The 23,179-nt window shown below is 45.5% G+C and overlaps 1 protein-coding gene across 1 annotated transcript in view; it reads right to left on the bottom strand.

Moving 5' to 3' along the window:
• Cfap77 (cilia and flagella associated protein 77) overlaps positions 1-22,847 on the bottom strand; it is a 109,844-nt gene extending 86,997 nt beyond the window's left edge. Inside the window, exon 1 of the mRNA XM_090329228.1 lies at positions 22,571-22,847. Within this exon, the coding sequence (XP_090185354.1) occupies positions 22,571-22,768 (198 nt within the window). The 5' untranslated portion in view covers positions 22,769-22,847. The remainder of the gene's footprint in view (positions 1-22,570) is intronic.
• Between the last annotated feature and the right edge of the window lie 332 nt (positions 22,848-23,179).

Below are 23,179 nucleotides of genomic sequence, written 5' to 3'. Positions count from 1 at the left end.
TGATGAAAAAGCTATGTTAGAGTCTAAGTCCCAGAGTTCAACCTCAGTACTGACACAATAAACAAACAGGTTCCTAGAAGACTTACAACTACTATTATTGACAACCAGAAATAAAATTTCAGGCCACTATCAATATGCCTACTAAAAAAGCAGCTTCTTATACATTTTCTCTCTCTCTCTCTCTCTCTCTCTCTCTCTCTCTCTCTCTCTCTCTCTCTCTCTCTCTCTTTCCCCTCACCTTCGTATGAAAGCTATACCATCAAATAAATAAATAAATAAATGGGCTGGATGGCGGTGACATTTTCATTAGCCCTCTCTCTTTCCATCTCATTAGCCTTCCTAGGGAGGGAAAGGATCACATAATTAGCAGAGTTGAAAAGTCTGGCTGGCCTGCCTCCCCTCCTGCTGTTCTAGAATTACTCTCTAGTTTATACAGACAGGCCTAGGAGCCTACCAGGCTAAGCCAGCAGGCAAAGCCAACAGGCCAGCTTCTAGGCTCAAGGAGAAAGTGATCTGCCTAGCCTGGGTTCAGCATCTCTGAACATTATTTTGCTAAGCATTTGAGTGTGATTCAGGCATAATATAGGGCTTTATCACACAGCTCAATATCGTGTGACGGCAAAGCCCTCTCCGTTCTTTCTATCTAGGACAGGTCATGTGTTCCCTCCTTCTCCTTTTTATGCTCTAGGCTGTTCAGGCAAGCCAGGTATCTGAGAGTGACCATGCAGAATGGAGCCATGGTTTCAAAGTTTGCATTGAGACACAAAGGCCTGGCTAGATCCAGATCGCTAGGCCCTTGACGGGTTCCTGCAAGTTCTTCTGTTGATCTTAGGCTAGGAGGGGCTTGGTGGCACACTCCCAATTGATATGAGTTGTGTTTCAATTACACAAACTTGTAGGCACAGATATTTCACCTCTTAATAAAGCACAATGGTAACTTCTTTCTCCATTTCACGCACCTGTACACATTGGCACGCGGCCTTTCTTCACTGAGAAAATCCTGTCTTTAAATCTTAAAACAGCAGGGTCTTCAGTTTGAGTTGAAAAATAAATCTAGCCATTCATTGGAATGCCAAAGCAAGTATTTACTGGGAAACAGTCTCCCTGGTACTCATTAAGCTGATTATTTATCTATTCATTGAACAAACATTTATTGAGAAGTTATTCTGAGCCAAGTACTGCAGATAAAAAGAACAAAGTGCCCACAGACATCCCAAAGTAATAGAAATGACAGAAATGCACATAGGATATTTTAGAGGCCAAGGTTGGGGGCACAAGCAACATCTCAGAGCAGAAGTCAGGTCTGGAAAGATTTCAGAGGAGGGATGTGAGGACTGGCATGTAAACAATGAGTGGGAAATGGCCCACCCAGGGCAGCAGGACACAGTGGAGAACAGAGACACTGGGCCAGACAGTGGGAGCAGTGGTGGGTGACAGATACTTCTCTTCCTGGAGGGGACAGTACAAGGACCACACAGCAGGATCACACACAGTGATAAGAAGGAAGACCACACAGGGCTGTCTTTCCTAACAAAAGAACACAGTTAGCCCTCCACAGCCATAGGCTCTGTAGCTACAATTCAACCTCCCACCAAATGAAAATGGAATGAACATCCTAGCAAGAATAGTCACTTTTTTTTCCCCTGTAGGTCACGGGGCTTGAACCCTGTGCCTGGGCACTGTCCCTGAGCTCATCTGCTCAAGGCAAGTGCTCTACCACTTGAGCCATGGCACAACTTCTGATTTTCTAGTGGTTATTTGGAGATAAGAATCTCACAGACTAAAGTTCCTGGCTGGCTTTGAACCATTATCCTCAGAGCTCAGCAACCTGAGTGGCTAGGACTATAGGCATGAGCTGCCGGCATGCAGCTAAAATATTCACTTTTTTCAGTGACTTTTCAGTTGCATAATTTCAATTGACACGTCTTCAAGTTTCCTGACTCTTCTCTTACCTAGATTCTCCTATTGAGTAAAGCTGTTAAATTATTTTTTTAATTACAGATATTGTATTTTCACTTCTAGAATGTCCACTTCAGGCTTATAGGTTCTTTTTCCTATCTTTTCATTTATTGTGAACATACAGTCCTTTACACCTTGAATGTAGTTATAAAGTCACTTTAAAATCCGATTCCTGATTGTTGGGCTAGGGTTATTTTGTTGTTGGTTTTTGGGGTGGTTTTTCTTTTTTGTTGTTGTTTTTGCCAGTCCTGGGGCTTGAACTAAGGGTCTGGGCACTGTCCTTGAGCGCTTTTGCTCAAGGCTAGTGCTCTGCTACTTGAACTACAACACTTCCAGATTTTTCTGTGTATGTGGTACCCAGAAATCAAACCAAGGGTTTTGTATATGCTAGGCAAGCACTCTACCACTAGTCCATACTCCCAGCCCTGGGGTGGTCTTTTGTTTGATGATTTTTTTTTTGCCAGTCCTGGGGCTTGAACTCAGGACCTGAGCTCTGTCCTTGGACTTTCTCAAGGCTAGAGCTCTACCATTTGAGCCACAGCACCACTTCTGCCTTTTTGTCTGTGTATGTGGTACTGGGGGATCGAACCTGGGTCTTTGTGCATGCTGAGCAATCACTCTACCACTAGGCTAAACTCCCGGTCCCTCTGGGATGGTTTTGTTTTGTTTTGTTTTAATGCTGATCTTGGGGCTTGAACTCAAGGCCTGGGTATTATCCCTAAGCTTCTCTTTGTTCAAGACTAGTGCTCTACCACATGAGCCACAAGTCCACTTCCTGGCTTTTTTAGTAGTTTGATAAAGATTAGAGTTTCACAAACTTTTCTGTCTAGGCTAGCTTTAAAATGTGATCCTCAGAGTTCAGCTTCCTGAGTGTTAGCTGGGGTGAAGTCATCCTGTGAGGGCCGACATTCCAGAGGCCAAAGTTCTGACTAGCTATCTGTGTCTCAGGGTCTCCCTGGCCACTAACTGTTAAGCCCGCCTCCTACTCACAAAATAGTCTACCTCTTCATGCAGGCTCCCTCTCTAGAAATACCCCTCTCTAGCTTAACAGCAGCTGCTGCTGTCTATCCTGATATTCTCCCTGACATTAAACTTTTCCTCTTCTTTTGGACACATGTGGTGTTTACCTGGTCACGGCACCTAGCACTGAGTAGCTAGGATTACAGGCATGAGCCACTAGCAACCAGCTGAAACTGGAGATTTTAAGCTCCAGACTCAAACTTCTGGGTTCCATAGGTCAGGTCCAGCCATTTGCCCAACACTACAACTAAAACAAATTAGAAGGAAGGGCACAGAAAGGAAGTTTACTAGGCATTGTACGTAGTCCAGGGAAGATAGACTTCAGTTCATCTTCTGAGTACAGACAAAAGCTCCAGGTTTAAGTAGACAAAGAACGGGCAGAAGGAGAGAGGTATGCATGAAATGGTTCCAGTCATGGGCGTGTTCCGGTGGCTGACAGCAAACATAGGTGCTCTGGAAGCTCACTGCCTCAGAACGGGCCTTGTTATAGTAAGAATCGTTGATGCCTGGCAGGTGTCAAGGGTCTTCCTGGATTCTAAGATGGCTGAAAAGTGACTGTGGGAGAGCCTGGCTCAGAGCAATGGACAGAGTCAGCAGATGAAGGCTGGGAGGGGAGGTCAAGCCTCCTTGCCCTCAGATAGCTCATGGGCCCAAGGAAGGACTCAGTATTTCCTAGCAAAAGCAACTATGTTAAACACCTTGATATATGGTTCATTGATTGAGTACTTGCCTACCATGCATGCATAAGCCCCTTGGTTTTGGTCTCCAACACTATAGAAATAAATAAAAACCAATTCTTGACTACCAGTTCCAAATCTGTGTGATCTATGAAGTGTGTCTCAACTACAGATCTTTTCACTTCTGAATGAATCCTGTTTTCCTATTTCCTTGTATCTACGTCAGGCAATGTTAAAGTGATAATTACCTTTAATATTGTAACTGATACGCAAAAAGTTTAGATTCTGTTATATATTGCTGCATGATTTTTGTTTTGTTTGTCAGTCATGGGACTTGAACTTTAGGTCTGGGTGCTGTCCCTGAGTTCTTCAGCTCAAGGCTACCACCCTACCCCTGGAGCCACCGCCCCACTTCCTGTTTTCTAGTGATTAATTGGAGATAAGAGTCTCTTGTTCTTCAGTGCCCGGGCAGATCACAGCCTCCTGAGTAGCTAGGATTACAGGCATATAAGCCACTGCGTTTGGCTATCTATATATTCATATGTGGCAAATGGGTCAAAAACTTGAATTAATGAAGTAAAAAAGCCATGTGTGGCTTTATTGTGGCTATAATCCTACCTACTCAGGAAGTAAAAATAGGAGGATCATATTCCTAGACCAGCCCAGGCAAAAATGTGTCAGTCTAAAAAACAATCTAAATCCCAAAAATGGGCTAGGGTTGTGGCTGATGTTATAAAGACTTGTTTTGCATAGCAAGTGCCAGGCCCTGGGTGACTTCAAGTAGAGAGACACAGAATTTCAACCATATCAGCAATGTGTAAAATAGCAATGGCGTATAGAAAGGGCTGGGACATGAAAAAGCACTTTCAGGAAAGAACTTCATGGCCGGGAGTTTGGCCTACTGGTTAAAGTGCTTGCCTAGCATGCACGAAGACCCGGGTTCGATTCCTTGGTACCACATATATAGAAAAAGCCAGAAGTGGTGCTGAGGCTCAAGTGGTAGAGCTCTAGCCTTGAGAAAGTCCAAGGACAGTGCTCAGGCCCTGAGCTTAAGCCCAGGACTGGCAAAAAAAAAAAAAAAAAAAAAGAAAGAAAGAACTTCATGAAGATGTAAACCATATGTAGGAACCTGCTCTAGGCGGGAATACAGAAACAGCAAGCCATCAGATATTTGCCACAAGCCTGACACTTATTGGCAGGAAATATCCAAAAGCAAACTATGACTTCTACCCAGACATTAAATATGAGTCCTTTCAATTGACCTCTGAAATTTTGCTCCAGTTTGTCAGTGTCTCCACCTCCCCAGCCTCAACAAGGGCCTGGAGTGGGCTGGGTTACTTCCTAAGTCCCCAGCAGGTCTTCTCAAGGCCATGTTGTAGCCCCCTAATTCCATCCCTAGCCAGTGCCAATCTGATCTCTGTTGGCTAAACAGCTTTAGTCCCCACCTCTGCTTGAAGGTCTTCGCTGGATCTTCACTATTCTAGGCTAAAAATCAAACTCTTTTAAGGGGCCTGCACCTAGGCCCCACATGGTCTACCTTTCTCTCCTAGCCCCTGTCCCAGCTGCTCCAGCCTGCTTCCAGTCCCCGTAGTTCCCATACTCTCATGCTCTGTCCCACCCAAGGCTCTTTCAAGGGCCCTGAAGGTCCTTCTTCCTTTCCAGCTCTACCTACCTCCAGTCACAGTCTTCTGCTAATTTAAATCTCAGCTCGATGTACACTTCCTCCAAGAAATCTTCCCTCCCCTCCCAACTAGGGGAAGACTTCCAGCAAGACAGCCATGGATTTCTCCTTCATTCAAGTCACAGTCACAACCTTACATTGATTTGTGATTCTTCAATGAATGTTCATGTGCCAATTAAAAATCAAACTTCCACAAAGGCAATGACCAGGTCAACTTTTGCTCACCAATGTCTTCCTAATTCCTAATCTAGTGCCTGGCACACAATATGGATATTTGTTAAAGTAGTTTTGTACTAGGCAGTGACTGGCTGGATGGGTGTATGCATACATGAATGAGACATAAATTCATGAATGCATGCATGTATGTGTCATGAATGGGTGGATTCATGGTAGGATGGATGATGGATACATGGATGGACAGGGGGATACATGCATAGATGCATAGATGGATAACAAATAGCTCTGTGAGAAAACAAAAGAAATGCATTTAGAGTGACCCTCAAAGAATATCTTAGAGATGGTTAGTAACCCAAGTCAGTTATAGATCAGGGCTGAAGACCACTGAAAAGGTGAAATTGCCATTGGTGATACAAAACTGGAAGGCAGGGCTGGGAATTTAACCTAGTGGTAGAGTGCTTGCCTAGCATGCACAAAGACCCAGGTTTGATTCCTCGATACCAAGGACAGTACTCAAGCCCTGAGTTCAAGCCTCAGGACTGGCCAAAAAAAAAAAAAAAAAAAAAAGGGAAAAAAATACATAAATAAACTGGAAGTGAGGGTTTATGAATAGTTGTTAGTAGGCTGGGGAGATCACAGAGCTCAAATGCTGTGTCCACAGTACCTTCAAGGTGGGCCTCAGCTTCAACACTTGAGATATCGCTGCCAATAGTGATGAGCTGTTATCTTTACCTCAACTCATGGACCAGATGCAGGCCCCAAGGCCCAAGGAGTCACACCTACATGGAACATGAAGGGGGCTAATGGTTATGTTAGCTGCTAAGCATGGAAAATCCCTTTAGTGGACACTTCCTATGTGAACATACCTGCCAAGTGTCCTTTCCTTTATTTTTAGCTAAAACTTGAGACAAGCTGAGCATGCCCAGAGGTGCTCCTGCCTGTCATCTTAACCGTGGCCTTGAGCTAAGTGTGCCGCCAAGATGTGTCTTCCATCTCTCCTTCTCAAGAGTATGGTCTCAGGAATGACTCCTCAACGAGGCAGGCTCAGGAATGCCCCTATCTCCTTCAGTGAATATGCATGGTCTCAAATAAAATCCTCAGGCTTCCTCTGCCACAGGAAGGCCTTACTTAGGAGGTAATTCATCTACTCTCCTTAGTCCAAGCAGGTAAAAAGTCCTTTTCTATTCTCTTATGCCATGGCAGCACTTGTTTTGGCTCTGTACTCAAAAGGATGCAAAAACCATTGTCTTGGTTACAGCTGGAAGTGGCATGTAACACTGTATGTGTGAGTGTGTGTGTGGTTCCATATTAGACCTTGACAAACCAACTACAGCTTTGTTGCTCAAGATGTTCCAGCATGGGAATAAAGGAGCCTAAAGCCCCGAGGACCTCAGGCCCAGGCATACCCCAGTCTCAGGACCAGAACTATAAGAGAATAGTCCTGGGCTGGGAGTTTGGCCTAGTGATGGCCTAGAGTGCTTGCCTAGCATGCACGAAAACCTGGATTTGATTCCATGGCACTATATACATAGAAAAAGCTAAAAAAGTGGTGCTGTGGCTCAAGAGGTAGAGCCTTGAGAGAGAGTCTTGAGAAAGCTCAAGGACAGTGCCACAGTGCCCAAGCCCCAAGTTCAAGCCCTAGGACTGGAAAAAAAAGAAAGAAAGAATAGTCCTGCTTGGCACCTGCACAGCAGTGCACAGAAGGAACCTCACTGCTTCTCTTCCTTGCTTAGCAACTGTGAGCCAGGGCATCCATTGAGATTGGTCAAGGATTGACCTGTATCTCCTCAAGATTTATGTATGGAAGACCTAATGTCACCTTATTCAGAAATAGTGTTATTGTGGTGCATTAATATGAGCCCCTAATCTTTTATCAATGTGACTATGTCCTCATATAAATAGAATCTGAGGCTGGGTATGGTGGAGAATGCCCGTAATCCCAATGGAGTGGAGTCAGTGCTCCTATTTGTAATTCTAGCTACTCAGGAAGCTGAGACCTGAGGAATGAGGTTTGAAGCTAGCTTAGACAAACAAATCATCAAGATCTCCAGTTAAACAGAACAAAAGTTGGAACTAGAGCTATGGTAGAGCACTGGGCTTGAGTGAAAAAAACTAAACAGGAGTGTGAAGGGTTCAAGGCCCAGTACCAACACAAAAACTTGGGGTGGGAGGAAGACATGTGTACAGACCCACAGCGAGACAATCATGTGACTGTAAACATAGCATCCACACAGAAGCATGGTTAGGAGTACTGGGGTTTGAGGCAAAAATGGCTAGGTATGTGACTCAAATGGTAAAGCACCCACCTAGGCTCTCAGTTCAAACTCAAGAACTGAAAAAAAAAAGCGGGGGGTGGAGTATTTACAAACAAAAGGACTGACCAGCAACAGATGCTTCCCTCCCAGCACTTAGGAAAATCTAAGCCCTGTCCCATCTTGATCCTGGACTCCTGGCCCCTAGACTAAGATGATAAATATGCGTACTTGTAGTAGTAGTTGTTGTTGTTGTTGTTGGTGGTGGTGGTGGTGGTGGTGTGTGTGTGTGTGTGTGTGTTGTGGCAAAGTTGTTACTAACACCCAGGGCAAAATGGCTACATGCAAGAAGAAAAAGGAGAGGTCCTGATGGAGTAGGGGGGCTGGGACCCAGGCTTACGCAGCAGGAAGGGATGGATGGGCAGCAGTATAAGAAACAATGAATGACTAGAAGAAAAGCTGAAAGAGAAACTTCTTGACCCACAAAGTAGAACAGGGCCTTCTGTGTTCTAGTTGCCCAACCCTGGGCAAAGCTGGCCCACCTACATTCAAGTTGGGCTCAAACTCAGGGCCAGAGCTCTGTCCCTTAGCATTTATTCAAGGTTGGCACTCTACCACTTGAGTTATAGCTCTACTTCTAGCTTTTTGCCAGTTAACTGGGGATAAGAATCTCACAGACTTTCCTTCTCAAGCTGGCTTCAAACTGTGATTCTCAGATCTCAGACTGCTGAGTGGCCAGGAGCTATAGACGTGAGCTACTAGCACGCGTCTCCACCTGTGTTTTAAAATGTACTCTCTCCAGCCTAGAAATAATTCAAGTGCAGGCTTTTTATATTGATAAATTCATCCTATTATTAGGCAGCGTCTTCTGTATATTTAGATGAATAACCACGTAATGATCACCTGTGCTGATTTAGATGGTGTCATTTTAAGAAATTATGGGTTCCATCTATCTTCTCTTTCCCCTTTCCCTCTGCCCTCCCTGAATTATTCCTGAGGAAGGAACCAATTAATAGTAGCTTGACTGCTATAATGCGGCCTGCTGTACAATGTAGCAATACCTAATGGAGTTTTAATTTCCCCATGGTGAGTCAATATTTGCTTTAAGAAAGAAAAATGTCACCATAAACCACAGCCCCAAATGAATTTGGTAGCACAAAGGGCGCGATGGTTTTTCCTTTTTCAGCAAACAGTCATGGAGAGAGGATATGGGGGTGCAGGGAGGAGGGGGCATAGGAAGGAGGGGACGAGGAGGGGGGAACTTCACTCTTGGCAAACTAGGTTACATAAGACTTTACTGTTGCTGTTGCTGCTCAGGCTGATGACGGTTATTAAAATATTTTGCTTTGCAAATGTAGTCGACTGTCAAGAAACTCACCCACAGTTTAAAGGGTCTGCAAGAAAGTCATTATAATCCAGAAGAACAACTCATTCCAGCCTTTTTAATAACTCCAGGAGAGTCAGGAGGGGAGACCAGAATTCCAGGCATTCCTATTTGAAGACATGCTTGTTGATTCTTATTCCTCCTCCCCCAAGGAGGCACTGAAATCAAATCCTACTCTTCTTATTTTCTTTTTTTGAATAAAACATATGAAGACTTTTCAGGATCCTGGAAGGAAATGTTCTGAAATCAATTCCCTCTCTCTCTCTTCTCTTCTCTCTCTTTCTCTCTCTCCCTCTCTCTTTCTCTCTCGCTCTCTTTCTCTCTTCTCCTCTCATCTCTTTCCTCTAATAAGTCTGCCCCCCCAAAAAAATAATGTTGCCCATTTCCTTGCGAGACAATTTCATTTCCAAACTCAAAATTGCAAAGAAAAATTGGCCTTGTCAAAGGAAAATTGTATACCAAACTTGTCAAACTCTTTCTCCTAACACAAATAAAAGGTAACATTGTGGCAGCATGTAAAACAGCTCTGACAGTCAGCAAAGGAAGACAAAGAAATATACATACAACCATTCCATGATTCCATTTTAGAAGCTAGGTGAGTGGAGGAGTGATTCCCCAGCTAGTGACTTGGCCAGCCTACAACAGCTTCAGGTACCAATTGAACAAATACTTTCATGTATATTTTCAAAGATATAATGACCTCAGTTTCCAATTAGCCAAAATATGACAAAAATCTCAACTTTTATAGCAGCACGAGCTGCCAGAGAGAAGCCTGCCCCAGTGACAAGACTCTTCATTCAAAACTTTAAGGGCACATCTTGTGACTATAATTACTAGGTCTAACATGATGGGAAATTTTTCCATGTGTGTTTCAAAATAAATAACATAAATGATCACTCTTTCATTAGGTCTGTACTCCTATCGTGTAAGTGACTTTTTTTCCTATTAAAATTGTTGATTGAAGGCCATTAACTGTTTATCAGCTCAAAATTACATTTTTGCTCTCTTAGGGGCTTAAAGAAAATCACACTCAGTGCCTAGTTAGTAGCAAGAAAAGACTCCTAAAACTGCAATTTCGGCCGGGTGTGGGGGTAGAAACATAAGCAAGAACCCCAGATTGCACTTCCGTATCCCCAAAGGCATCACGCTTCTTTGTTCTGCTAAGAAAAATTAACCTCAATCTCAGCTCAGGGTCCCTAGATTGATTACCATAGTCATTTAAATACTGTAATCTCATTTTCAGTGTTGGATCAGGGGAGGGGGGGCACCGAGAGGGGATTGGGGAGCAGGGCTGGAGAGAGAAAAAGAGCGAGGGGGTGGTGGTAGGGAAACAGAATAAATTATCTGACAAAGGGAATCGGGCCTTTCTGCTCAGAGAGCCTATTTCGGATCCTTCCACTTGATTGGAAAAGTTGATGAAGTTTAAATGAAGCAGAATTAGAACCTTAGGCCGCTGTGTATTGACTGGGGGTGGGGGGTGTCTGCCACAATGTGTAATTCAATAGCCCTGGGTTTGGGCTGAAAACAAGAGAAAAGCCTAAATGGTATAATCTTCAATTGCCTACAACATCCACACTGACAGGCAGGGTAATGAGTTAGGCCAGATCAGGCCTGTTGGTTAAAGAAATTAATCCCTCTGCCGCCCTGAGCCAGGCTTTGAAGCTCATTGTGTGGGCCCCTGTCCCAGTCTATCTAAATGCTAACTATGAGGGTGAGAAGCGGACTGTGCTTTTCATTGCTGGCACTAATCTGATAACAATTTGCTCTCTCTGATTAGGGAAGTGGGGAGGAGAAGGGGACCCTGTGTGGGAGAAGGGGGGGACACATTCTCTTTGAAACCATTCTGGTTACCCTAAGACACCCCATTCCCCAGCCAACAGAGGCATGCATTGCAAATAACCTAGATATTCATGCTCCTTTTCTCTGGATGTTTCGCTTTTTCTTAAAACTTAGTGGTCAGGCTTGGGAACAGAGCCTAGTGATAGAGTGCTGGTCTAACATGCACGAAACCCTGGGTTCCATGCCTCGGCACCATATACTCAGGAAAAGCCAGAAGTGGTGCTGTGGCTTAGGTGGCAAAGCGCTAGCTTTGAACAAAAAGTGTCCAAGGACAGTGCTTAGGCCTGAGTTCAAGTCCCAGGACTGGCAAAAACAAAACCAAACAAACAAACAAAAACAACAACAACTTAGTGGTCAGCCTTGTACTCTGCTGATTCATGCCTATAATCCTAGCTACTCTGGAAACTGATATCTGAGGATAGAGATTCAAACTCAGCCAGGGCAAGAAAGTCTGTGAGACTCTAATCTCCAATTAACAACCAAAACGCTGGAAGTGGACCTGTGAGTAAGTGTAGAGAACCAACCCTGAGTGAAACCAAAACAAACAAACAAAACCAACTAAGAGATAGTTCCATGATGTGAATAAAGGGTGAGCACAGTGCCAGGCCCAGGGTGGTACAACCCACAGTGGGCAGCTGCTATCTGTGGGTTCAGAGATCCACAACCTGGAGCTTCCTAGAAATCAGGACTCTGAGCTCAGCTTTTGCCTCCCCATCCTGCCACAGGGAAAGTCAGGCCTGTGAGCTTCCTGTCCCATGTGCCACCTGAGAAAGGACAGCTCTTACCAGGCAGACACTTTCCTTTTCAAAGGGGAGGGGTGTGAGGTTGTTTGGGGTTTTTTGAAAGACTTATTTAAACCTCCAATTTTATGCCCAGTGGGTGCCTACAGAGAAAACAAAATCTTCAGTGACAGTTTATAGAGGTTTTAGAAGCAGCCGCCAAGCCCAGCAGCCGTCAGCCCGAAGGGACCCCTCAGAACCACGCCTGCAGGTTCCCTCAAACGACTTGTGACAATTTGGAGCAGTTCACACTCGAGCTTGGTTAACTCGCAAGAAAAAAAAATACACAAATCGCGATCGCTAACCTTGAGCCATCACAGGACGATGCACGCACACATCCCACCATTCATCTGTGTGACAAACATCCAGGCTGGGAAGGAGTCTGGATGGAATTAATAGATCCATCCCAGGCTTCACACACTGGCCTGCAGAGGGAGGGTGTGTGCGTGTGTGCGTGTATGTGTGTGTGTGTGTGTGTGTGTGTGTGTGTGTGTGTGTGTGTCTGGCTGACTAGCTGGCTGGCTGAAGGACTGAGGCACATCCCACATCCCTAGCCCTCATGCCTCTAGCTTGTCTCCTTTATTCCTAGGCTTGGGCTCCTGCAAAGCTCTCTGGCTTTGGATGTCCTGAACAGCTTCCCTTATTCTGTGCACTACAGCAGACACCCTGCCCTCTTTCTCCAGTGTTCCAGGCTCTACCTAGCCTTTTTTTTTTTTTTTTTGCCAGTCCTGGGCTTGAGCTCAGGGCCTGAGCACTGTCCTTGGACTTTCTCAAGGCTAGAGCTCTACCACTTGAGCCGCAGCACCACTTCCGGCTTTTTTCTATGTATGTGATACCGAGGAATTGAACCCGGGTCTTCATGCATGCTAGGCAAACACTTTAACCACTAGGCCAAACTCTCGGCCCATTTACCTCGCCTTTTACAAACCCTTTCTTCTACCTAAATGGGTCTCTTCCCACCATCCAATGCAACATGGACAGGCATACACTTCACTTCTGACACCTCAGTGACCACTTCCTCCAGAGGGGACTGCCCAGCCTCCTAGCAGCAGGACTCTGAACCCTGGACTCATCCTGAAGTAAGGACCACTGAGTTCCTGTGTCCTCTAGGACCTGTGAGCTTCCTGCTGCAGGGACAAAGCACGCATTCCTGGCGAGCACACATCTGGGTATGGAACAGAAACATTTTGCAAATGGTCCAGTGTTCCAAGGAAGGCTGGGTTCCAGACAGCTCGCAAGGGCTGTGTGTGACCTTAGTGAATGAGTGACCTGTAGCCCAGAGAAGAACTGAGATCTTTCAAAACTAACACCTGCCTACCCCCACTAGCTATGCTATGCTTCTCTTGGAAAACTCCCTGCTTCCACTCCAAAGTTCACTTACCCAGAAACAAAGGATGCTTTATTGCCTACTAGCCCATGATTCATTTCCAAAATTCATCACATTTTATTCCATTTCTTACAAAAAATGCTCAAAATATATAAGCTTCAGCATCCCCTTCTGCCCAATCCCTACTTCTGCAGTTCCCACCCCTCCCCCACAAATAGTCTTCATGTGCAAAGTTCATCAGAGGTCAACAGCCAGAAATCTTTGCAATTCCTGTATAGAAAATGCCATGGCTGAAAGACCACCCCTATCCACATCTTTTGGGGGCTCCCTGTCTTTGTAGGAGATTGCTATGTGTCATCTGAGCTTCAGTCAAATAGAGACATAATGGTTACCAATGACCAGCCACTCAGAGGCCACAAAATCAAAAGGCTCTGGTTATCCTACCTGACTTTCCTGGACAAAGCACAGAGGATTTTAGTGGCACAATGCAACTTACCTAGTATGCTCCTGAGTCTACTGGTCTCATAATATGTACTGTTGGGTCTCCATAATAAAAGATTGGAAATCCCTCTTTGGTGCTCATTCTGTTGTCTACAATCCTTTGAATGGGACCTTCTTCCTCCTCTGCCATTGGCAGTGACCGTTGTGACCCAGGTCTATCTCTTGATGACCCCCTATGTGATTTAAAATTAGTGGGTGGAATGGGCTTACTTCTGTGATCCTAGCTATTCAGGAGGCTGAGATTAGAGTATCAAGGTTCAAAGCCAGTCCTAGAAGACAAAGTAAAGATTATCAACCAGGAGCTGATAGCTCACACCTGTAATCCTAGCTACTCAGGAGGCTGAGATCTGAGGATCACAGTTCAAAGCCAGCCTGGGCAAGAAAGTCTGTGAGACTCTCATCTCCAGTTAACTACCAGAAAACCAGAAGTGATGTTGTGGCTCAAGTGGTAGTGCACTAGCCTTGGTCAGGGACAGCACCCAGACCAAGAGTTCATGCCCATGACTGACCAAAAAAAAGATTATCTTCAACTAATCAGCAAAAGAGATGGAACTGGAGCTGTGGCTCAAGTGGTAGAATGCTAACCTTGAGCAAGAAACCCAAGAATGCAAGCTCTAGTATGTGCACAAAAAGTATAAATTAGTGGGTAGAAAATTATAGCTATTTTCTTTATAAAGCAAATGTATTTACTTCCCTGAAATGCAGTATTTACTGTCAAGATGAAAGCACAAGGTTTATGACAAGGCTTTAGCCCACTGTGAGTTAATTTCAGGTGGACACAATCAATTGCTTTAAATCGTAGATTCGTTCATGCATCAGAAAAAAAAAAACCTTTGGAAGTTGGTAGGGCAGGGAAACAGACAGAGATTATTTTTTTAAAAACAGTCTATATCCTAATTAGTTTACCTAATAAATTATTGAGCCACACTGTTGGCTCCTGGAAATGCTTTTGATTTTCATTAAACTACAATGTGGACGAGCCTAGAGACAGACAAGCTTGCAGGCAGAGAAGTTAAACTTATGTAAGCTATAGCACAAACGGGAAGAAAATAGGAAAACTAAAATAGCATTGATTGAGAAGAGAGGAAATAGAAACAGATGGATATAGAAGGAATCTTTTTTTTTTTTAAAGTTGGTTGCCGGGCTGGGAGTTTGGCCTAGTGGTTAAAGTGCTTGCCTAGCATGCATGAAGACCCGGGTTCAATTCCTCGGTACCACATACGCAGAAAAAAGCCAGAAATGGTGCTGAGGCTCAAGTGGTAGAGCTCTAGCCTTGAGAAAGTCCAAGGACAGTGCTCAGGCCCTGAGCTCAAGCCCAGGACTGGCAAAAAAATAAAAAAATAAAGTTGGTTGCCATGGCTCATGCCTCTAATCCTAGCCACGCAGGAGGCTGAGATCTGAGTATTGTGGCTCAAAGCCAACATGAGCGGTCAAGTTTGTGAGCAAAAAACCTGAAGTGGGGCTGCCACTCAAGTGGTAGAGCACCAGCCTTGTGTGAAAAAGCTGAAGGACAGTGCCTATGTCCTCAGTTCAAACCCCAGTCACCAATCTAAAACAAGACCCACTAATGTAATTCCAGAATGTCATCATCTTTTCCATGGTATCATTATGTCATCTAAATCAGTTTTCATTACAAGCTGTGCTATGGATAAAAGAGGTCTTAGACTCTAGAAATTAAGAAAGTAAGGATCAGGGAGTTAAGTCACTTGCCAAGACACAGGGGCTAAGCACCAACATTCAACCAGTGTATACCAACTGGCTCCAGGGCCAAGGGTTTGTGACATGGGATGGTGACAGTATTCTTCACTGACAACACAAAGCGGGAAAACATGAACACCTGTCTCATTATAAATTCACTACATTTTGGGGCCGGGAGTTTGGCCTAGTGGTTAAAGTGCTTGCCTAGCATGCATGAAGACCCGGGTTCAATTCCTCGGTACCACATACATAGAAAAAAAAGCCAGAAGTGGTGCTGAGGCTCAAGTGGTAGAGCTCTAGCCTTGAGAAAATCCAAGGACAGTGCTCAGGCCCTGAGCTCAAGCCCAGGACTGGCAAAAATAAATAAATAAATAAATTAATTAATTAATTCACTACATTTTATAAATTTGAACTTTTTTATGGGGTGGGGGTAGCCAGTCCTAGATAGAGCTCCAACTCAGGGTCTAGACACTGTCCCTGAGCATTTTTGTTCAAGGCTAGTGCTCTACCACAGTGGAGCCACAGTTCCACGTCTAGCTTTTTGAAAATATCATATATGCTATAAGAAGAAAACATGAAAAATAAGTTTGGGGCCGGGAGCATAGCCTAGTGGTAGAGTGCTTGCTTAACATGCACGAAGCCCTAGGTTCGATTCCTTGGTACTACATACTCAGAGAAAAAAAAATTGATTGGCCAAGATTGCACAATTCCATAAATATACTAAATACCTAAATATCAGTGGATTAAAAAAAAGGAAAAAAAATAAGTTTATCTTTCAAATAAGAACAAGGTTGAGATGTAGCTGGGTAGTAAAGCATTTGACTAGCTGAGAGACTGAGTTCAAACCCCAGCTTTGATTTTTAAAATATAGTTTTATTGATATTAAGGTGTTGTACAGAGGAGTTACTACTTCATGATTCAGTAAATTTTTCTTCACCAAATTTCTCTTCGGGACAATGTCATCCCTTCCTTCCTTTCACCCAGTTTCCCCCTCCCATTCCTGTCCACAAGTCACACAGTTCACTTTAGTATATACTGAAGAGCACGAATGCTATTCCCCTTCTGTCCCTGCTTGCTCCTCTCTAATAATTATTTTTAATGGAAAAAATAAGTGGCACAGTGGCTAAAGTCTAATTCTAGCTACTTGGGAGGCAGAGATCTGGGGATCACAGTTCAAAGACAACCAGACCCCCTAAAAAAAAAGTTCACAAGACTCCACCCTGATCAACAGCTGGGCATAGTAACATACATCCGTCATTCCAGCTATGTGGGGGAAACACAAGTAGGCAGTTCAGGCTCTCCCAGCCATAAAGTGAGACCCTATCTCAAAAAAAAAAGGGGGGCTGGGAGTTTGGCCTAGTGGTACAGTGCTTGCCTAGCATGCACGAAGACCCGGGTTCGATTCCTCGGTACCACATACATAGCAAAACGCCAGAAATGGTGCTGAGGCTCAAGTGGTAGAATGCTAGCCTTGAGAAAGTCCAAGGACAGTGCTTAGACCCTGAGCCCAAGCCCAGGACTGGCAAAAAAAAAAAAAAAAAAAAGACCAAAGACCAACACAAAAAGAGCTGGTAAAATAACTCAAGTGGTATAATGTCTGCCTAGTAAGTACAAGGCCCTTAATTCAAATCCTAGTAGCATCAAGAAGGAAGGAAGGAAGGAAGGAAGGAAGGAAGGAAGGAAGGAAGGAAGGAAGGAAGGAGCAAGCAGTCTAAAATATGGTGAGCAGCACTTGAGCCTGCAATGCCCTAGGTGCTAGAAGTGACCACTGATTGGCTCAGTGAGCCTTCCCACCATTCCATGGCAGAGTTCTGACAGCCACATAATTGGGGGATGGCTGAATTGAGTGGAATAACCTATATTCTGGATTGGTTCTGCAGCCAAAGCACTCCCTTCTGCAGAGGGACAGAGAAGAAGGTGGCCGCATGCTCAGGTCAGAGCAGCTACCCTGGGGCATCCATTAAAAGCTAGCAGAGTGGTAGCTCTGCCCTCTGGAACTGCCTTGGTCCTGATGTGGGAGAGTGGTTAGTTGATGGCTCACTGAAGGATACCAAAAAGGGGGAGGCTTTGATTTAAGAAGAAAAAGGATTAAAAAAAAAAAATGAACTAGCCAGGTGGCTGGTGGCTGACACCTGCAATCCTAGCTACTCAAGAGGATGCTCACATGGTTCAAAGCCAGCTCAGGCAGGAAGGTCTCTGAGATTCTTATCTCCAACTAATCACCAATACACTGGAAGTGGAGGTGTGGCTAGCCTTGAGCAGAAAAGCTCAGAGTGTAACAAATTGCCAGGACAGATAAACATACTGCACTCTCCCTAAACAAATAAGCAAGGCTGGACCATCTCATTCTTTATTACACTGTAAGTGCATGCAAAGGGGCTGAACAACGAGAAGTATATTCTCACCAACAGCTAAAGTCATTTGTGTCATTTTCACACAGGACTCAGTTGTAATAAAATACTGACCCACACTGGGATATTTGCACAACTGAGTCTTCTGCACCCTGCCTTTCTTTTCACTCTGTGTGTTTATGTCCATAAGCATCAAAATTTATTAGAGGTGGTGTGCTCATCTAATTTTGTACAGCATGCATTCAAACCCACTGGTTCTAAATAAGTGTTTCCTGATAATGATAATGATTCTGAAACATCACTGAGTCTCATGAATTAGAACTTGAGTTGAGCTGAGAACCTGGGAACGCTAAGGAGCTGAGACAGGAAGAATCATTTTGTCCCATAGGGCTGAGTTTGTTTTTTTCCAGTCTCCTCACTTCTGAGATGAACCTGCTTTTCTCATCCTTCAAGATCCAGTCCCAGTTCTGTTTTCCCATAAAACCTTGCTGAGTCTTTCCTAGGGCACCACCTCTCTTCACATGTGAGCCCCTCTGGGCAGAGTAGTTTACAGGAAAATTCACAGGGGTGATCTATGACAGGGACTGGTTTTTCTAAGGTAAATGCTGTGCTAAGATGCGTGTGTGTGCGTGTGCATGTGCGTGTGCATGTGTGTGTTCCTGCACCCCCATTAAATAGGACATAATTAACTCTTTGTGGGCAAAGGGAGCAGAGGATGATTCGGGACACTTAATAAACACTTAAGTATTCCTTGCCTGTCAACAAGTCCCAAAAAATCAGTAGAACTCCTTGTGAAAGAAATACTGAATGAGATGGCATTGAAATTAGATTTATTCGTAAACATCTGGTGATTGCTGGGTATACAGTATATAGCCAACCTGAGTTGTCATGAATTAATAAATCAAGGGTGTGACCGAATGAGCTCCGGCTAAGCCAGGCACCAGTTGCTCATGTCTGTCATCTTAGCTCCTAAGAGGGCTGAGATCTGAAGATGGAAGTTTGAAACCAGCCCAGTCTGTGAGACCCTTCTCCAGTTCTGGCAGTGGAGGTGTGGCTCAGCCTTGAGTGGAGAAGCCAAGGGACATAAGGAGGTCCAGCCAAGCCTCAGTACAAGCTAAATGAATAAAAAGCCAAAACAACAACAAATTCAAAATGAAACAAAACCCAAAAACTCATGGGGCTGAGTCAGTCTCGTCCCACTTCTGACACCCGGACAGAGCAATAGCTTGGGTGATTCTCTTTTCTTGGAGGGCCTTCCAATCCTCAAAAAGGGAAGCTAGATCAGATGTCTGTAAGCTTCTTCCCAGCTCCAAATGCTGTTTTGTCTCACTCTATTTTACAAATTCATGCACTTTTTATTTGTGACCAAAAAAAAAAACCTACAGAAAAACAAAGTCAGTAATAAATTATGAAAACAATCAGGTGCCATGATCATTTGCACTTTCTGAGGATACTCAGTGGAAGAAATTCCACCTGTGTGTGCAGCCTGCCTCTCCAGGGTGATAGAAGCTTGGAGGCTGTCAGGGGAGCAAACCAAGCAGTCTCTCCCCATAATTGTATTGACAGGATATCAGCCAAGTCCTGATGGCAGGAAGGGTGCACCCTGACAGGTTTTGTGAAGGAGCCTTGAAGGCCATTGTCGCTGAATTCTATGTTGAGTCACAGGATTCGAAAGAAATGAGAGTCAGGAAGGGAAAAGCTTGCATCTTTCTCTATTTAATTTTATTCTTCCCAGAAAGTCACATTGGAGAAAAACTGAGAAATTGAGAAATAGCTTCATATAATAGAGAAGAGGCTCTCGCTAGTGAAAACATTAACGGCAGTTTTTGTGGCTATTTTGATTCAATTAAATCCTATTACTTGGCTGGCACTAAATAAGGCACCTATGTACTGAGTGTTTGAAGATGGAATTCTGCTTAGATGCCTGAGTTTTTTCGTTTTTCCTTTGGTTAGCTGTGGCATCACGCAGACATGCTCTTGAATAACGGATGTCTACACATCCTGGTAAATTCTAGGGGTGGAAAACACCAATGTTGTGTTTGTTCAGTCTGTGTCTCTGCATTTTAAATGGAAAAATTGCTGATTCTATTCAGCTGGAAGAAACCTGTACAACAATCTCCCAGTATGGTGAAATAAGCGATTATTTCTAAAGTGCTACATTCCTCCAACAGAGATGCATACCTCCAGGCACACACATCAACAGAACCAAAATACATTTCAGTTGCCATCATCCTCTGCAGACACACCCATGGCCAGGGACTCCTGCCCTCTGCCACATACAATGAAGATGTACATTCCAGCACAAGACTTGAAAATTGGGACCAGTGAAACCAAGAAATTACAATGAAGAAATTCACAAAACAAACAACAGAAATTCCAGTAATATCAAAAAAGAAACTGGGTGCAGGTGGCTCATGCCTGTATTCCTAGTTCCTCAGGAGGCTAAGATCGGAGGATTGTGGTTCAAAGCCAGCCCAGGCTCAAAAGTCCAAGAGACTCTTATCTCCAATTAACTACCATAAAACCAAAAGTGGTGCTGCGCCTCAAGTGGGAAGGTGGTATAGCCTTGAGCTAAAGAGCTCAGGGACAGTGCCCAGCCCCACGACCAACCAATTGACACACACACACACACACACACACACACACACACACACACGATTTCAAATGGAAACAAGTAGTTTTTTTCTTTGCTGTAGTGTGTGTGTGTGTGTGTGTGTGTGTGTGTGTGTGTGTTCATTTATCTGTCTTTGGGAGGGTAAAGGGAGGCACAGAAATGGAGGGACAAAGGGTGAACAAATGAAACGGTATTCACTAGACACTGTGTTGAAAATGAACTATATAACTTGTGGGTGAGGATAGGAGGGAAAAACTTGGTGGGGGAGGGAGAGGGAGATGGGGGAGAGGGAAGAGAGAAGGGGAGAGAAGGAAGAGAAGGGGAGAGAAGGGGAGAGAGGGAGAGAGAGGGAGAAAAAGGGGGAGAGAGGGAGAGAAAGGGGGAGAGGTGACACTGTCCAAAAAGAATGCACTTGTTACCTAACTTGTGTAACTGTAACTCCTCTGTACATCACCTTTATAATAACAATTTTTAAAATTTAGGCTAGGAATATGGCTTACTGTTAAGAGTGCTTGCCTAGTACGCATGAAGCTCTGGATTCAACTACTCAGTATCACACACACAGAAAAAGGCAGAAGTGGTGCTATGGTTCAAATGGCAAAGCACTAGCCTTGAGCAAAACAAGCTCAGAGACAGTGCCCAGGCTCTGAGTTCAAGCCTGAAGACTAGAAAAAAAAGAAAATAAAGAAACATACCCATTACCTGACTTATGTTACTGTAGCCTCTCTGTATATCACCTTTAAAAAAAAAAAAAAAGAATTTCCACACTCTAGAACCTTACTTTCTAGTTCTATTTTCTTCCCTGCTCTCTTTTTAAAATTGTTTGTGTTTTTTCATATATTTTTATTGTAATTAATAGAAGGGTTATATTATATTTGACAGATAGAAGGATTCCCTGCTCTCTTTAAAGCCCAAGCCCTCAATGTTCCCTAATTCAAATTTTACTCACTGTGTATAAGAATTTGCTTAAAGTGTCAAAAATAAGATTGGGGAGCCAAGAATATGGCCTAGTGTTAGCCTGCACGAAGAGCTGGGTTGGAGTCTTTGGTACCACATACACAGAAAAAGCCAGAAGTGGTGCTGTGACTCAAGTGGTGCCCAAGGACAGTGCTTAGGCCCTGAGTCTGAGCCCCAGGACTGGCAAAAAAAAAAAAAAAAAAAATTGCGTTGGGAGTGAGTGAACATTGATTCTACCCAGGATCTTCTACAACCATACGCCAGATGCTCCACAGAGATGGCATTGATGCAGTAAAGAAGGTTATAGAAAAGATTTCTCTCCCAACTTTTATGTCAATCAGATGTGATGGAAGACATCAAATGTGGATATCCTCCGACCACTGCAGTAAGGATCTTACAGAGTCCCAAGTGCTAAAAGGGCAGCCGGAGGGAATGGCCCCACCTATCCACCCCTGAGCGAACAGAATGCTGGGAATTTCACCAGAGAGCTCAGAGGCTGTGGGCATTGGCCAGTCACTCATGGCCTGTACATTTTCCGTCCCTAAGTTTCAGTTCAGGAATCATCCTGGACGGTGTTCAGCGAGTGCCACCCAGAGGCCAAATGTTGTCCTTGGCACAGCCAGGAGTTGAATCAAGAGGGAAAAAGAAAAAGGGGAGCAATTTGCACATATATACCCCGTATTTTACATATGTGAGAGCGCATATTAAATGTATTGTAACATGTATGCACGATATGTGTACAACTACATATATGTAAGTGTGGGGGGGTCAATGGGAGTAATTAACTCTGGGGAAATGATTTCATGACGCCCTGTAATCCTAGACATTCAGGAGGCTGCAATCCGAGGATTGCAATTCAAAGCCAGCCTGAGCAGAAAAGTCCATGAGACTCTAAACCTTCCATTCCACGGCGCTCCGGCTCCACCAGAAGCCGGGAGGTGAGTGAGGGTTGAGAGGACGCCCCGTCCCGCGGCGCCCGGAGGCGCGGGGGCATTTTTGGAAGCACACTGCCCTCCAGTGGCGCCGCGCGCGTCGGCCCACGGCCTCCGGACTCGATCCCGGTTCTCCCGGGGGGGCCCGGACGGTGCGGCGGAGCCCGAGCGGCGCGGGAGGCCCGGCGGAGAGCGGGGGTGACGGAGCCCGCGGCCGGGCCCTCGGGGGCCCGAGATCCGCGCTCTTCTCCCCCGCTCCCTCTCGGTGGACCGAGGCGGACCGCGAAGGGCCCCGGGGCACCTGTGGAGGGCGACGCGGCCTCCACCCGGACGGCGCTGGCAGCCCCGCGGGCCTCAGCCTTCCCCGGACCCGAGGCCGGCGCCGGGCGGCGGGCAGCCCCGGGGACCCGCGGGAACCTCACCTTGACGATGAGCGGGTTCTGAAACATGGAGTCCCGGACGACCCCCAGCCTCTCGTTCTCCATGCCCGGGCGGATGTCGGCCACCGTCAGGGGCCGCTGGGGCGGCGGGCAGATCTGGCTGACCGTGCGGTGCACCGGCTCCTTCTTCTTCTTCTTCCATCGCGTGAGGTCCCGACGGGAGCGGTCGGTCTCCGGCATGTCGGAGCTGCCGCGGAAGGGCGCCCGTCGACTCCTCCGGGCGCGCTTTCCCGCCGGCCGGCCCCGCGCCGGACCGTACCATCCGGACGCGGGGGTGCGCCCAGCACGGGGGCGCCCTCCGCGCCGAGCACGAGCCCTTCCCGACGGCTCCGCTCCACGGGAGGCCTCACGACGGCACGCACGGCTCCCCGGAGCCTGGCCCTGTGGGGGGGGAATTGTGCTGCGGACTGGGAGGGTGACGGAAAGCGCGATCCCCCCCGGCAGAGGAATGGAGGAGTCCGTCTCCTTGGCGACGGGACGCCAACCGCGGGAATGCGGCACCTGAAACTCTGGGATACGCATAGAGTCGCGACTGCACGATGCTAGGAAGCCACGGGAGCCGCAGGCGGGCGGCTCATGTCACCGGCTACT

Source organism: Megascapheus bottae, chromosome 3 (genome assembly GCF_031878675.1).
Source record: "Megascapheus bottae isolate mThoBot1 chromosome 3, mThoBot2.hap1, whole genome shotgun sequence".
Classification (NCBI taxonomy): domain Eukaryota; kingdom Metazoa; phylum Chordata; class Mammalia; order Rodentia; family Geomyidae; genus Megascapheus; species Megascapheus bottae.
This window is presented reverse-complemented; position numbering and strand designations above follow the sequence as displayed.